Source organism: Oryx dammah, unplaced genomic scaffold (genome assembly GCF_014754425.2).
Source record: "Oryx dammah isolate SB20612 unplaced genomic scaffold, SCBI_Odam_1.1 HiC_scaffold_1, whole genome shotgun sequence".
Taxonomy (NCBI): Eukaryota; Metazoa; Chordata; class Mammalia; order Artiodactyla; family Bovidae; genus Oryx; species Oryx dammah.
In genome coordinates, this window is record NW_024070185.1 from 40787795 (window position 1) to 40804736 (window position 16942).

Below are 16942 nucleotides of genomic sequence, written 5' to 3' on the forward strand. Positions count from 1 at the left end.
GTTTCTACCTAGGCCTGTCTACCTAGTAAAGAGAAGAATTGAGAGCTAGTTCCCAATTATCTATGGGTGAATCTAACCAGACTATAGCCCCTTATCACAGGTTCTGCTTGTAGAAATGAATCTCCCTTTTTAATCATGCTTGCACATTGCAGTAGGAAGAACATGCTTAGGAGTAAAATAACTGGGTTTGAATTCTAATTCTGCCACTTATTAGCTGTGCGTATTTGGACCTAAACTCTTTTCCTGGTATTCAGCTAACATTGCCAGTGATAACACATACAGTGAAGATTTGTTGTGAAATCTCTGGCATGTAGTCGGTGCCCTGGAATCACCTAGAAAACCATTACCTGATCCCTCCTGGAATGGTGTCAAGATATACAAAATGTTTGGGGGAATAAAGAGTTGTAGGGAATGGAATGATGTACACAGTGGCAAGAGATAAGAGTCAGTTTTGAGCCCTGTATTAGCCCATATGCGAAGAATTATTTTTTGGCCATGGTTGCAATCCTGCTCATGTTCACGTATGTCTACATATGCATTATGTTATATTAAGATAGAAACAGGGAGCCTTGAAAACAGAAATGTAGGATTGGCTGAATCTTTTTTGCAGAGCTCAAAATGAATTTCATAATCCTTTTTTTCTCTTCCTTTTATAGCTGATGGCCTCTGTGTCTTCAGATGCTCACTCAGCAGGGACACTGAATGTTGCTATGTGGGGAAGGAGTCCATCTGGATTACTCTGGGCTACCACAGTGCTTTGCTGAAGTTTGCGTCTCATGCTGGTAAGTTTTGTGCCTGTCCCAACTCCCTGACCTCAGTTCAGTTCAGTTGCTCAGTTGTGTCTGACTCTTTGCAACCCCATGGACTGCAGCACGCCAAGCCTCCCTGTCTATCACCAAGTCCCAGAGTTTACTCGAACTCATGTCCATTGAGTTGGTGATGCCATCCAACCATCTCATCCTCTGTCGTCCCCTTCTCCTCCCACCTTCAATCTTTCCCAGCATCAGGGTCTTCTCTAGTAAGTCAGTTCTGTAGTACATATACACAATGGAATATTACTCAGCCATTAAAAAGAATGCATTTGAATCAGTTCTAATGAGGTGGATGAAACTGGAGCCTATTATACAGAGTGAAGTAAGTCAGAAAGAAAAACACCAATACAGTATACTAACACATATATATGAAATTTAGAAATATGGTAATGATGATCCTATATGTTAGACAGCAAAAGAGACAGATGTATGAAACAATCTTTTGGACCCTGTGGGAGAAGGCAAGGGTAAAATGATTTGAGAGAATAGCATTGAAACGTGTATATTACCATATATGAAATAGATCACCAGTCCGGGTTTGATGCATGAGACAGGGTGCTCAGGGCTGGTGCACTGGGATGACCCTGAGGGATGGGATGGGGAGGGAGGTGGGAGGGGGCTTCAGGATGGGGAACACATGTGCACCTATGGCTGATTCATGTCAATGAATGGCAAAAACCACTACAATATTGTAAAGTAATTAGCCTCCAATTAAAATAAATTAATTAATTTTAAAAAATAAATGTTCTGTAGAATTTACCTGGGAAGCTATTGTTTGTTGAGAGTTTTAAAATAACTGATTTCAGTTTCATTACTGGTAATAGTCTGTTCATATTTTCTATTTCTTTCTGATTCAGTCTTGGCAGAGTGTACATTTCTAGGAATTTATCCATTTCTTATAGTTGTTCACTTTGCTGAGGTATAATTGTTTGACAGTCTGCCATTCTGATTGGGTTATAGTTGAATCAATTTTTATAAAAATAAGAAATTCCTATTTTTGATCATGAAAATCAGGATGTGGCTTACCTCAGCAGGTGAATGTTTCATAATTTCTTGGTACTTTATGGATTTCAGTAATTGAAGGCTTTAATAATTGGAATTTTTCTGAGTCATGTGATCAGACATAACCAAGTTAAAAGCAAACTATGATTTTGGCTTTTTATACTATAATTATCTCATCTCATATACCATTCATTTAAGGGAGAATTTAATCAGATCATCTTACTGATGAGGAAACTGAGATTCAGAGAAAATTGGTCACTTGCTCAAGGTAATATGACTAATAATTAACTGACCAAAGATTTGAATCTAGAGTTACCTACTCCAGAGCTCATGTACTCTTCCCACACCACAATGCATCCTTCTGTAATGACACACAGTTTTAAGAAAGAAAGAAACCGGTGAAAGAATAAGGTGCAATTGCATAATTGAATGGAAAAAGCTTTCCTTTAATGTGTTCACACTTAGAACACTTAATGCTTGAGGGTATCTATGCTTCAGAAATTCCCTGGTGGTCTAGTGGTTAAGACTGCATGCTTGCACCACCAGGGGTCTGGGGGTTCCATTCCTGGTTAGGAAACTAAGATCCTGCATGCCCCCGAGCCACAGCCAGGGGAAAAAAAAAAGATATCCGTGTTTCAAGCTTATTATACTGTTCAGAGTTGGTACCAAAATCTGAGCAGGCCTGGAAACTTCATATTTTAGGTACTCTCGAAGTTGAAACTGCCTTCATTTTCTGGATGAAAGTTTTCTTTGAATCTTTACATGGCAGTGAAATGGAAATTTTGAGATGCCAATAGGCAAAGTGTAAATAATTTGGGATGTATTTTATTCCCTATTGCATCCAGTGACCAAGCAGTTTCCATGTACTACTCCCATACAACTTCCGCCTGTCTACCTGAATGAGATAATCATAAACAGCTTGGAAAGTTATAAGACCCAGAACCAACACAGCTCACCGAGTGCTGGGGGCCTTGATCCTACACCAAGGTTCATGCTGTCATTCTGTTGACTTACCTGACTAGGAAAGATTTAAAATACTGAGGTACTTTTAAAACTGTTTATACCAGTGGGGCAGGGGGGAAAGGCAAGAGAGTGAGTTCCTAAATAAGGAGCCCTTTAGGTGGGATGAATTCTGTATCATGAATTCTTAGTTGGTTCAGTGTATATTGTGTGTTTTAGGAATGAGAATAAAGACCTGGTCTCACCATGCTTTAGAGCACTGGCTATAACTTATTAGTCTCATTTATTATTAGTAGGAAGGGAAAATAATTGCTAACAGAAATTTCTGTTGTTTTGAGAATTTTGCCAGGGATGCCTTATAATAGCTTCCTATTCTGGAGTTCGTGTGTTTCTTGATCTCTGCTGAAAGTGAATACCAGCACCAAAAGGATTGCAAATGCAGATATTTGCAAATTGGTGGTCATCCATGGTTTAATTTAATAGTAGTTTTCAGACTCAATGAATGTCCCTGGGGAGTTGGTTGCCTGTCTGATTTTCCTGGCCCTGGAAACTGAACAAGCCAAGCAGCTGATCCCTCATTCTGGATCTGTCAGGGCAGGTTGCAATGCAGACCTGAGTCCACAGCTGCAGGAAGGTAGTGGCAAGTGAGGAACAAGCTGGCTGTGACTCGGAGGGTCCCAGGTGGCCCGGATCCCAGGTGGCAGTGGGATATTGATTGTCATTTGTCAGCCTGGGTGTTGACAGAAGGCTGTCTACTGGTGTCACTGCCCATCAGATACAATTGGTGAATTTTTGAGATGTGCTCTGCTTTTCTGGAGTAAGAGGATGTGGCGTTTGAAATGTGAGAGTTCTATTTTATATTTAGAAGTGAGTGAGCAGCTGCCAATTATCTGTAACTTGGGTAAGAAAGAAAATCCAACTGGGAATTGCCCTGTCTTGATAATTAGGTGGAACCACTAAGAAAGAAATGAGCCAATATTAAATTGTCTGTGTGAGGAATATTTCTTCTTTCCCTTCTTTCCTTCTTCAGAATTGTGACTCAGTGATCTCCAGGCCTGATTCGTTTACATGTTAAATAATCTCCAGTAATCTGAAAGACTACTGTAAAATCCAATGCACTTAAATTCATTGTATTTTAGAAGCAGTTCAGTTCAGTTGCTTAGTCATGTCCGACTCTTTGCCACCCCATGGATACTGAAGCATGCCCAGCTTCCCTGTCCATCACCAACTCCTGGAGCTTACTTAAACTCATGTCCATTGAGTCGGTGATGCCATCCAACCATCTCATCCTCTGTCCCCTTCTCCTCCCGCCTTCAATCTTTTCCAGCATCAGGGTCTTTCTTCACATCAGATGGCCAAAGTATTGGAGTTTCAGCTTCAGCCTCAGTCCTTCCAATGAATATTCAGGACTGATTTCCTTTAGGATGGACTGGTTGGATGTCCTTGCAGTCCAAGGGACTCTCAAGAGTCTTCTTCAACACCACAGTTCAAAAGCATCAATTCTTCTGCACTCAGCTTTCTTTATAGTCCAACTCTCACATCCATACACGACTACTGGAAAAACCATAGCTTTGACTAGATGGACCTTTGACTAGATGGACCTTAATAGCAGTGAGGATATTTAATAGTGACAGATGTCGACAGAGAAAAAAAATGACATTTTAATTAAATAGACTTGAGATAATTTCTGTAAAGCACTGTGTATGTACTAGATATGTGCAAAGCTTCCCTGTTCATTCTTTCATTTAACAAATATTTATTGAGAGTCTGTTAATGTCAGCACTAACAAGTGCTAAACATGTTAGCACTTGTTATGTGCTAAAAATGCAGTACTGAGTAAATATAAGTCCTTAAAGTTGTGTGAAAGTGAAGTTGCTCAGTCATGTCTGACTCTTTGAGACCCCGTGGACTGTAGCCTACCAGGCTCCTCCGTCCACGGGATTCTCCAGACAAGAGTACTGAAGTAGGTTGCCATTTCCTTCTCCAGGGGATCTTCCCAACCCAGGGATAGAACCGGGGTCTCCTGCATTGCAAGCAGACGATTTAACCTCTGAGCCACCAGGGAAGCAAAAGGACACAGGCAATTAGTAAATGAACATACATACATGGTGGATTGTGTGTGATAAAGATTAAAAAATCAGGCAAAGAGGCAACCAATAGGAATTAAGTATGTTTATTGTCTTATAGGTTATTTTGGGGAGAAATCACTGATAAGATGTCTGACGTGTAAGCAGGGAGCTGGAAGGGAGGGCCGTTGCGTTTATCTGGTGAGACAGACGGGTGAGGAAAACTGCAAGGACCTTGAGGCAGAGTGCGCTTACAGAATGGCACCAAGAACAGAGGGACTTATTGAGGAGAAGGAGAATGGTGAGCTCAGAGAATTAGAAACCATTCAGGGGAGACACTGGAAGTCATGGTGAGGATGCTAAGGGATACTGAAAATATCTGAGGTCATGAAGCAGAGGCCCAGTATTGCCTGAGCATTATATATATACTTTTTTATACTTTGAAAGGTATGTATTTATACTTTCTCTTTTGCCATTCCCACAGCAGCCCTGTAAAGTTGGTATAATAATAAATATATTTTACAAATATTTATAATATTTATTTATATTTATAAATATAAATAAATATAAAAATTATAAATATATTTACAAGTATTTATAATATTTTTTATATTTAATAAATAATAAATATATATTACAATTATTCCCATTGTAAGTGGGCTTCCCTGTGGCTCAGTGGTGAAGAATCCACTCGCCAGTGCAGGAGATACAAGAGACTAGGGTTAGGTTCCTGGGTCGGGATGATCCCCTGGAGAAGGAAATGGCAACCCACTCCAGTATTCCTGCCTGGGAAATCCCATGGACAGAGGAGCCTGGCAGGCTACAGTCCATGGGGTCACAGAAGAGTCGGACATGACTGAGCTGCTGAACAACGTTCCCATTGTTACACAAAGACACTAAGATTCATAGATAGGAAGGAAGTTTCCCAAATGACAGAGAACATGTAAGGCTCATGTTCTTTCAACAATTTCCCATCTGTTCCTGCACTCTTCATGAGTTGACATTTAATCTAGAAAACTCATATCTTTAATTGAGATGATGATACAAACATGGGAAAACCCACTTTTATCAACATTCCACTACATGAGAAAAAGAAAGACACAGATAAACCTTATTCTGGGAGTTACAGAGAACTTCTGAATATCCTTTGAACAGGTTCATTAATTTACAGCATTTTTCATGTTTTACCTATCCCTTTATCTATGTGTACATATATATAAACACATATTATATTTCTGAATCATTGGAGAGTAACTTGCATACGTCATAGTTCTTTTCTCTTTAGTGTAGAGGAGCCTGGTAGGCTGGGGTCCATGGCCGCTAAGAGTCGGACACGACTGAGCGACTTCACTTTCCCTTTTCACCTTCATGCATTGGAGAAGGACATGGCAACCCACTCCAGTGTTCTTGCCTGGAGAATCCCAGGGACGGTGGAGCCTGGTGGGCTGCCGTCTATGGGGTCGCACAGAGTCGGACACAACTGAAGTGACTTAGCAGCAGCAGCAGCAGCAGCAGCAGATATAACCTAGAAACAGAATATTCTCTTGTGTGACCAAATTCAAGAACCTAACATCTATACAATATTTATACTTATTTTACCATCTACAGCCCAGTTTCATAAATTATGCCAGTAATGCCCTTTATACAGTACAAGGTGGTGCAGTGGTAAAGGAGATGGTGGTGCAAGTGCAGGAGATGCAAGAAATTTGGGTTCAAGCCCTGGGTTGGGAAGATCCCCTGGAATAGGAAATGACAGCCTACTCCAGTATTCTTGCCTAGAAATTCAATGGACAGAGGAGCCTGGTGGGCTACAGTCCATGGGATTGAAAAAGAGTGGAAACTGAGTGACTGAGTACACACACACACACACACACACACAGTCCTTTAGAGCATTTTTTTCCCCTCTTTATTTCTAAATCCAGGATCATATATTGCATTTAGTTGTCACTTCTCTTCAGACTCCCTTAATCTGTAACAGTTCCTCAACCTTTCTTTTCATGTCATTGTGTTATTTAGAGTACAGGGACCAGTTATTTTATAGAATGTTCCCGACGTTGAGTTTTTCTGATGTTTCCTCATGGAAAAATTCAGGTTATGCATCCTCTGTCAGTAAACTATGTAAATGTTCTTGTGTCCTTCTCAGAATTTCACATCAGGGAGCACTGAGATCTATCTCCCCCCTTTTGATAATAGAAATTTCAATCACCAAGTCAAGATACTTTTAGTTTCTCTGCTCTAAAGTTATTATGCTTTCCCTGATAGATAGAACTAACAAGCAGTCTCTATGAAGGCATTTTGAAATTACTGAAATATCCTGTTCCTTGTCAGACAGCCCAAACTTAGTATTCATTTATTATCTATTGCTTTGGAAGGACAGTTTACTTTTAAAAAAATATATGTGGGCAAGATCCTGCGATCTTAGTTAAGTCACTTAGTTCTTGTAGGTTTCTTGTGTAGATTCTTAGGATTTTCTGGATAAATGATTATGTCTTCTGTGATTAAAGACAGTTTTACTTTTTCCTTTAATATATATATATATGCTTTAAAGTTTCTTTTTCTTGTTGCACCAACTAGGGCCCCTAGTACAGTGTTGCATAGAAGAAATTTGAGTGGACATCCTTACCTTGTTTATGGCTTCAGGGGTAGCATTTTTTAGCTATAGTTCTGGTTTTGTAGATGTCTTATATCAGGTTGAATAAAGTCCATTCTATTTCTAATTTATGAATAATTTCTGTCTTGAATTGTATTTTGTGAAATGCTGTTTCTGAATCTATGATTGCCTCATTGTCATGATATATAATCCTTTCTCTGTGTTGCTAAACTAGATTTGCTAGAATTTTATAAATAATTTTTGTGTCTATATTCCTTTATTAATGTTTTAGTTTGATTTGTGTCAAAGTAATACTGACCTTATAAAATTCAGGTTAGATTCCTTAATCTGCAGACTTTGTATAGAATTTGGCATTGCATCTTCCTCAAATGTTTGTTAAAATTAACAACTGAAGCCAAATGGACCTTAAGTTTTCTTTGAGAGAAGATAGTTAACTACAGAGTCAATTTATTTAATATATATAGGTCTGTTTAATGTATCTGTTGTTCATTGAGTGAATAACATTGAGTGAATAATGTATCTGTTGTTTATAATTGTTTACATCTTTCATGAAATTTGATCCTCTGATTAACTCTTCTCTTTTTAAAATTTGAGTATAATTGCTTTACAATGTTGGCTTAGCTTCTGTTGTATACCAAGTGAGTCAGCTATGTGTACACATATATCCCCTCCTTGTCGAACCTCCTCCCCTTCTCCGCATCCCACCCTTCTAGGTCATCACAGAGAACCAAGCTGAGCCTCTTGTGCTCTAGCCTAGAAGCTTAGATCATTAATTTCAACCCTTTCTCTTTTTTTTCCAATATACACATTTAACATTCTACATTTCTTTCTACGCACTGCCCTAGCTGCATTCAATAAATTTTGTTATGTTCTGTTTTCCTTGTCATATGGTTAAAAATAATTTGTGTTATTTGGTTTTGGGCCTGTGGGTTTCTTCTTTGACCTGTGGATTATTTGGAAGTATGTTATTTAATTTCCAAATATTTGGACACTTCCCTAATAGCTTTCATGTTCTAGTTGGATTCTTTTGTGGTCTGAGAACATGGTTTGTGTGATTATTAGTGGTTTCAGATTTGTTCAAGTTTGTTTTCTGGTCTACAGTATGGTCCATCTTGGTGAATTTTCTGTGTGCATTTGAAAATAATACGTGCTTTGTTATTATTGGGTGGACTGTTGTCTAAATATCAGTTAAGTCAAATTGATCTTTAACAATTCTTAGCCTACTTATTTATTAATTATATAGAGAGGAGAGTTGGAGTGACCAGCTATAACTGGATTTGTTGTATGTTATAGTTGTTTATGCCCCTTTGCTATATAAAAATTGAGTATATTCTATTGAGTATATGTGAGATTATGTTTCAGATAGTGAATCAAGAAAGCAAAAAGTAAAGATTCCAAGTTTCCTGAAACTGTATTTCAGTTTTTTCTCATATGAGGAAAACTCATACCTCGCTTAAACTCAGTTGGAATGTGGTTCTCCATGCATTTCTGCTCTCAGTATTTACTACATATTCTCTGGCCCCTGTTTCCTGCTGAACATGTGCACAAGATTTGCATACTGCTGAAATATTTATGAATGAAATGACATTATATCTGTGTTTTACTTTAAAATGTCCAGCTAAGAAAACAAAAATTACATGATAGCAGAAATAAATTAAGATCAGCAAAGTCTTAGTACATTTTGAATCTTGATGATAGAAATCTTTATTAATCTATGTATTTTATGTGCTTTTGAAAATCTTTATAATGAAAGCAAAAATATGTGAATAAGTCCATAAAAATATGATTTGGAGCATCAGGAGATATAGGCATTTCTCAGGAAACATCTCATTTACCTATATGTTTATCTTCCTGCTGGTCATCTGAGGTATGATTATTGATCATGAGCTTTCAAGCTGCATTGAAATGCCCTCTTCAGATTATAGTAGCAATGGCAGGAAGCTGAGGTGGCTGAGAAGTAGAACTTAAGACCCTTTGTAGTTTGGGCTTTATTGCATAGTTACTGGAAAAACAGAAGGTTATTTATTAATAATACAGGACAATCTGGGCTCAACAATATTGTTTTTAGCAGTCTTCCCCAGTCCCATCCCCCCATCCTTCTTTAAAGTGCCTTTAAATGCTTTAGCACTCTTGAGAGTTATTAAAGAAACTTGTCATAAAACGGCTAACACAAAAGAGAATATGTAAATAATTAAATTTATTTATTCATTAAAAACAAAGTTGGAACTTCCCTAGTGGTCCAGTGGCTCTGTCTCTGCTCTCCTAGTGCAGGGGGCCCAGGTTTGATCCCTGGTCAAGGAACTGGATCCCACGAGATTTGATGCAGCCAAATAAATATTGTAAAAAATTGTTAGCTGCACTATGTTGGTAGTGATGTGGGGAAATAGGCATTGTCACAGATTCCCGAAGAGTGTAAATTATAATAGTCTGTATAGAGGATGTGTGTCCGTGCTAAGTCACTTCAGTCTTGTCCGATTCTTTGAACTGTAGCCCTCCAGGCTCCTCTGTCCCTGGGATTCTCCAGGTAAGAGTGCTGCAGCAGGTTGCCATTTCCCTCTCCAGTGGATCTTCCTGACCCAGGGATTGAACTTACATCTCTTACATCTCCTGCATTGGCAGGTGGATTCTTTACCACTGGCGCCACCTGAGAAGGTACAGAGCACAGGTCGGCAATATATTTCAGAATTAAAATGGATGCCTCTTTTGATCTCACTTCCAGGAATTTAATCTATAAATATACTCATACATGGGAGAAATGAAATTTAAGAAAATATTGAAATTAACTCATTGTTTTTAATAGCAAAATACCGAAAACAACCAAAATGTCCATCATCTGACTATTGGTGATTTGAAATATGATAGAGCTGTCTAAAAACAAAACTCTGTGCATACTTTGGAGAAAAACTTCTAGATACATTGTTAAATTAAAAAATTTTTTAATGGGAAGGATCATTTATGTCATCAATTTATATTTTTTCAGTGGAAAAATACTTAGTGTTTAAAACCCTCAATCATTCAAGCACTATGCTGGATGATAGGGATATAATATTCCCTTTCTTTGATTTTCATTTGTTAAGTGATTTTTTTTACCAGGCAAGTGCCTCCCCCAACCCTCTCACCTTCTCTTTGTAAGAGAAGACTTTCTATGGTTCCCAGATAAGATAGTGATGCCCTGAAAGCAATTTGATTCATGTCATCTTGGGCTATTTTTAGTGTTTCCTATGGAGTCATGGAGCATACAGGAAGAGGCAGTATGGTATATCAAACCCATCTCAAGGAAAGGGAATCATTATAAAAAATTTGTTGATGAGACAGCATGGTAGTTCACCCATTTAAAGGAATACCAGATTTAAATGGTGGTGCCACAACTGAGCGACTTCTCTTTCACTTTTCACTTTCATGCACTGGAGAAAGAAATGGCAACCCACTCCAGTGTTCTTGCCTGTAGAATCCCAGAGACGGAGGAGCCTGGTGGGCTGCCGTCTATGGGGTCGCACAGAGTCAGACACGACGGAAACGACTTAGCAGCAGCAGCAGCATACGTCAGAATGGAGTTAAAATGTGCTTCTGATAGTTGGAAAGTCAGACATTATTGCTCTTTGAAGTAACTTGCAGGAGGTATAGGATTCCAGTCAGTTTGCAAATTGCATGGTATATCTGAAGCTAGTATTCGAACTCTATAAAAACCAGCACTGTCATGAAGTATAATGTCCATATTCAGGAAGAATAATAATGTGGGTAAAGGTTTCTCTGAGGAAGAGTTTGAGATGCCACTATCTTCGCCAGAGGTTCATGTGCTAATGAAGTACATTCCCAGCATCTCGCAAATACAGTAATGGTTCCTGTGATCTGACACGACATTGCATATCACACAAATGTGTGGACAAAGTAATGGCTTTCAGGAGTCCCTAGAGTAAGGAGCTGGAACAACCTTTTGTCCAGGAGTGCCTTTATCGTAGTTCATTGCTAGCATCTTGGTCACCCCTCTTCATATGCTGGTTCCAGAAATTGGCTAAGCCTTTTAAATTCTACCATCCCCACCCGTAGATCCTTCCTAGGGTTTAAGGATTCCCTGCACATCAAGCTAAAAATCTCCCTTTTCTCGACTCTTTTCTTTTCAATTCTCACAAAGCTACTTTGACCAGAGTTTTTCAGCAGCAGCACTGTTAACACTTTAGTCTGGATAATTCTTTGTGTTGGTAGCAGGGGGTGGGTGGTGTCCTGTATTCTGTGGGCTGCTGAGCAACATCCCTGACCTCTGCCCACTGGATGCACACATCCTGGGCCAGAACCAGTCTGGGGAGGCTGTTCCTTCTCGCTTTGAAAACTGTTTATCTCATTAGTGAATAGTGGTATCTAGTCAGGCAGGGTTCCTGAGAGATAATCGCTCCATTTTCATCTTCTCAATTCAACATTTGTTTGTGGTGGTTTTTCTTTTTTCCATTAATCTTTCTTTTAAATTTATTTATTTATAAATGTTTATTTATAAAAGATGCATATTTGGTTTTTTTTTTTTTTTTACTGTTTATACTCTTAAAAAAATTTATTGTATATTGGAGTGTAGTTGATTAACAGTTTTAGTTTTGAGTGTGTAGCAGAGTGATTCAGTTATACATACACATGCAGCTGTTTCTTTTTTCAAATTATTTTCCTGTTTAGGTTATTACAGAGTATTGAGCAGTTGCCTGTGCTATACAGTTGGTCCTTGTTGGTTATCTGTTTTGAGCAGTGTGTACGTGTCAGTCCCAAACTCCCAACCTGCCCCTTCCCTTCAGTAAATGTAAGTCCGCTCTCTAAGTCTGTGAGTCTGTTTCTGTTTCATAAATAAGTTCAGTTGTATCATTTTTTTTGGATTCCACATATAAGCAATATCCTATGATATTTGTCTTTCTCTAACTTACTTCATTTAGTGTGATAATCTCCAGGTCCATCCATGTTGCTGCAAATGGTAGTATTTCATTCTTTTTAACAGATGAGTAATTTTCCATTGTGTGTGTGTGTGTGTGTGTGTATGTATATATATATACACACAGTGAACACTGGGGTTCATTTATCCTTTGACCCATGATTTCCTTCAGATATATGCCCAGGAGTGGGATTGCTGGATTATTAAAAGTGAAAGTGTCAGTCGCTCAGTCATGTCCTACTCTTTGCGACCCCATGGAGCGTAGCCCACCAGGCTTCTCTGTCCATGGAATTCTCCAAGTGGAAGTACTGGAGTGAATTACCATTCCCTTCTCCAGGGGACCTTCCTGACCCAGGAATTGAACCTGAGTGTCCCACATTGCAGACAGACTTTTTACCTTCTGAGCCACCAGGGAAGCCCTTGTTGGATCATATCATAGCTCTGGTTTTAGTTTCTTAAGGAACCTCCATACTGTTCTCTGTAGTGACTGTACTAGTTTACGTACCCACCGACAGTATAGAAGCATTCCCTTTGCTCCACACCCTCGCCAGCATTTATTGTTTGTAGACATTTTAACGATGGCCATTCTGACTGGTGTGAGGTGGTACTTCATTGTAGCTTTGATTTGTATTTCTCTAATGTTTAGCCAGGAGCATGTTTTCATGTGCCTCTTGGTCATCTGTACATCTTCTTTGGAAAATTGTGTATTTAGGTCTTCATTCCATAATATTGTTTAGCACCTACTGTGATCTTACATTGTGATAAATCCATGATTTTATGGGAAAACCATTTTCTAAATATAACTTCTGCACAAGCAGCCTCTTCACAGAATCCCTTGCAACTGAAGATAATTTTTAATTTTCTCAGTTTCCATTTTAAAGTTTATTTTTCATTATTGTATATGATATGAAAATATTAATGTATCTGCTGTTAGCATTTGGTTGTGATGATTATTTGCATATTATTTGCATCCTACTATTTTCATTTAATGCTCCATCATAAGCATATTTCTCTATTTGTTGGACATTATTGAAAATACATAAATTATACTCCTCAAAGAGTTTCTCTAGCTTACTTAACCCAGAGTCTGTAGTAGGATGTTTTGTTTCTACTTTTTAAATGATAAATATTTTTGCAATTATAATTGGTAAAAGCAACATTCATTATATCACAAGTAAATGAATGTCTTTGAACCTATAGCTTTTGGATAGTTTCATTCAGATCAGTCCTCAGAAACTGAACAAAGGTGCCAAAGGATGTAAACTTGCACTTCTTGCTCTAATACGGACTGTCAGACTGCTTTCCACAACACATGTTCTGATTTATGGTGATTCCAGGAGTGTTTGGGTGTATCATTTCACTGAAACCTTAACAAAATTGCATGCTGTAAATTTACTGATTTGGTTGTTCTTAAAAATAGTACATCATTTCAGTTTGAATTTTGTTGCTTTCTGTTCGTAACAAAATTGAGGGCTGTTGTGTAGGAATCCCAGATTTTCAGGGCACTGGATGGCATCATATGTCTGCCATCACATGACCAGACAGTGGCAGTCATCAGAACTCTACATGGGTATTACTTTTCATTCCTTCTTCCCAGCTGTACAATCGGATTCCATGTCCCTACTCCCCCGAAGTCAGACACAGACATGTGACTGGCTTTGGCCAATACATGTGAGCAAGAGAGATGTGTCATTTCTGCCTGATGTTTCAGGAGCCAGTGTGAGCATTGCCACGTTCCTGCTTCCATGCAGCCACAGTCCTGGGCACTTCCTTGCCTGGGTCCTTTGGTGAGAATAACGTGAAGTCACGGCCCTGCACTGAACTGTACGTGTAGCATAAATGAGAAGCAAATGTGGTGGTGCTCAGCCCTTGAGATTGTGGTGGTGGTGAGTTAGCAATATAACCCACCTGCTTGGGTGGCCCACCCAAGCCCAGCCTCTCCACCTGCCTGCATGGCTGTGCCATTGCTCCCGCATTCCGGGCCCCTTCAGCACCACCAAACATGCAGCAGCCCTTCAAGTCAGGTGCTTTTCCAAGCAAGGCAAGGGTTTGGTGATATTTATGTATGATCCATTCAGTTCCAAGCAGCAAAGTGGGTGACAGCACCCTGCCATCTGCCAGCTCAAATTATTTTTGTCATCTCAGATTAAAGACTTTTAATATTCAGCAGGGAAATGACTTAATATGGGTTGGCTTCAGGCAGCTTTTAAAAAATTGCTTTTCCTTCACGATGGGCCCGTAAAAGCTAATAAAAAAAAAAAGCTAACATTTATGGATAGTCTTTCTGCTTCAGGGACTGTGCCAGCAGACTTTCCTTATTTCTCCTTGCCATGTGGAGGTCACCACTGTCATCATCCCTACTTTATAGGTGAAGACAGGGAGGCTCAGAGTACACATCCTTGTCAAGGTCATGCTCTGGTTAATAGCAGTACCAGGGTTTGAACCTGGGTCTGTGGGGCTGTGCACTGGCTACTGCTCCACAAGGGGCCACCTTGGTTCTTCCCAGTCTTTCTCAAGGCCCCAAATTGGGCACATTTTGGTCCTGCCAGACCCTTGCCCTTGACTGCTGTCATCTTAGCCTCTCATTGGCTTTAGTCATACCATCCTATTTCAGGATGATGAGGGGGATGGTGTGATAGAATGTCCATGGGGCACTGTGGGAAGACAGCAAATGAACACTGGAAGATGGTACCTGGGCTAGGCAAAGAGAAGGAGATTTAAGTCATGGAGGCAGACCATGCAAGGAACTTCCGGCAGTTTGCTTTGATGAGCAGAAACTGCAAGGTGGGAAGAGGGGTAGGAGGTGTGACTTGGCAGGGGGATCAGGGCCAAGTCATAAAGGGCCTCGTATGGGAGACCAAGAGCTGTGGGCTTTATTGCGTGTGCCTCTGCAACTTTATAATGGCCTTTCATACATGTTGGGAACTTGTCATTTGGAAACAGTATCAGCCCTTGAGGTGAGCATTTGTGGCTAAGACTGCTTATTGCCTCTCTTCTATTCTCTCCTCCTTCCACATTATGAAGTTCTATCTTACTAGGGGTAATAATGACCATAATAAAAATGTACACCTCCCAGCCAGCCTTGCAAATAAAGATGGCAGTTGATTGAATAGGGTTTCTAGGAAGTCTCCTTAACGTGAGCTGATTCAGAGAGGAAGTACCTCATTTATCCATTGCCCCATCCAGCTTCTTGCTACCTGGAGTGTAGATATGCTTGCTGGAGCTGCAGCAGTCATTTTTGAGTATGAGGCACCCTGAGGATGGAAAGTAGGTTCTAAGAACATCAGAGGAGGATTACATGGTACCTGTGTTTGTTTGACGGTGTAACTGCTGAGCCAGTCTTACACTGCCTAATTCTGGACTTCTTTTATCTGAGGGAAAAGTAAATCACTCTGTCATTTAGGTCACTTTTATTTGAATTTTTGTTATATGCAGACAAGCTTAATCTGGACTTACATAGAATACATAACCCATTAATTAACTCTGTTAGTTCATTTTGCAGAGGAGTTTACCAGAAATCTGAAAACTTAAGTGATCTGATAAGGATTATGCAAGGAGTACTAGTGTCAGAGACAAAACTGAAGGCTGGGAATTCTGGCCCCAAAGCCTGTGTTTTATTTATTGTCTTGTTTGTCTTGTTTTATTGTCTTGTCTTGTTTGCCAAAGATGTGATTTCTGTTAATACCCCCACTCCTCCATTACTGCACATTTTCGTGAGAACTGCCATGCAGAAAACTGACCTTAGAGTACCAGGCCACAGTTAATGATGTTATGTCCTGCTTGGGGGATCTAGTAAGACCTGGTGTGCTGACTGCTTTGTCCCAGCCCCTTCCTGAGCATGGGTGTCCTTCGCCTTGACCATCTGGCAGGAGGCCCATAATAGAGCCAAGTAGTGACCATCTCTCCCTTTCTCCTGAGCCCCCTCCCTACTCCCCAGAGCTGGTTTCTTGCCTCTGGGGCCCTCTCCGCCTGCTTCCATTGTGTTCTCCTGGCTGTGCAGACAGATGGGTCATCTGGGCCCTTCTCATCCTGCAGGTACAGGATTGCAGGGGCATCTGGCTTGTCTTTCTCCCGTCCTGCTGTCTGCCCCCTGGCTATGTCACCGCTCAATTAGCATCCCTAGTGCAGGATGGTGGTACTCAAATCTGTCAGTTCTGCGACTTGTTGGCATCTTGGCAGAGAGCTCAGCAGGAGAGGAGGTTGCTGACTCAAGGCTAATGTCATTTTCATATTGTCTGTACAGCTCAGTCATCTGCAAGATCCTTTTTACTTGCAATCAGTGGTTTATTGAGCATCCTCAGTGACCTTCGGAAATACCATCAGCAATGTCTCCTCTGCCAGTAAATGGCCCTGAGCCAAGTGCTTTGTGCCTCTGAGTTCCAGGTGTGGCCAGGTTGTAGCCGTGGCCTTCAGACGGTGCCTCTGAGCTGACCTGATGCTCATGGCCCCACGACTTCTCTGGCCCTGTGTGCCAGTGTTCTTGCGCAGCCGAGCAGAGGAGCATGTCTGCTGCTCGACTGTGTCTAGGAAGGAACTGGGTAAACTTTTTTTCTGTGAAGGGCCAGCTGCTAAATATTTTGGTTTC

At 40.1% G+C, this 16942-nt stretch overlaps 1 protein-coding gene across 1 annotated transcript in view; it reads left to right on the top strand.

The window, feature by feature from the left end:
• LOC120862727 (histone-arginine methyltransferase CARM1-like) overlaps positions 1 to 16942 on the top strand; it is a 265923-nt gene that overhangs the window by 98856 nt on the left and 150125 nt on the right. The window contains 1 exon segment of the mRNA XM_040239169.1: positions 657 to 782. Coding sequence (XP_040095103.1) covers positions 657 to 782 — 126 coding nt within the window.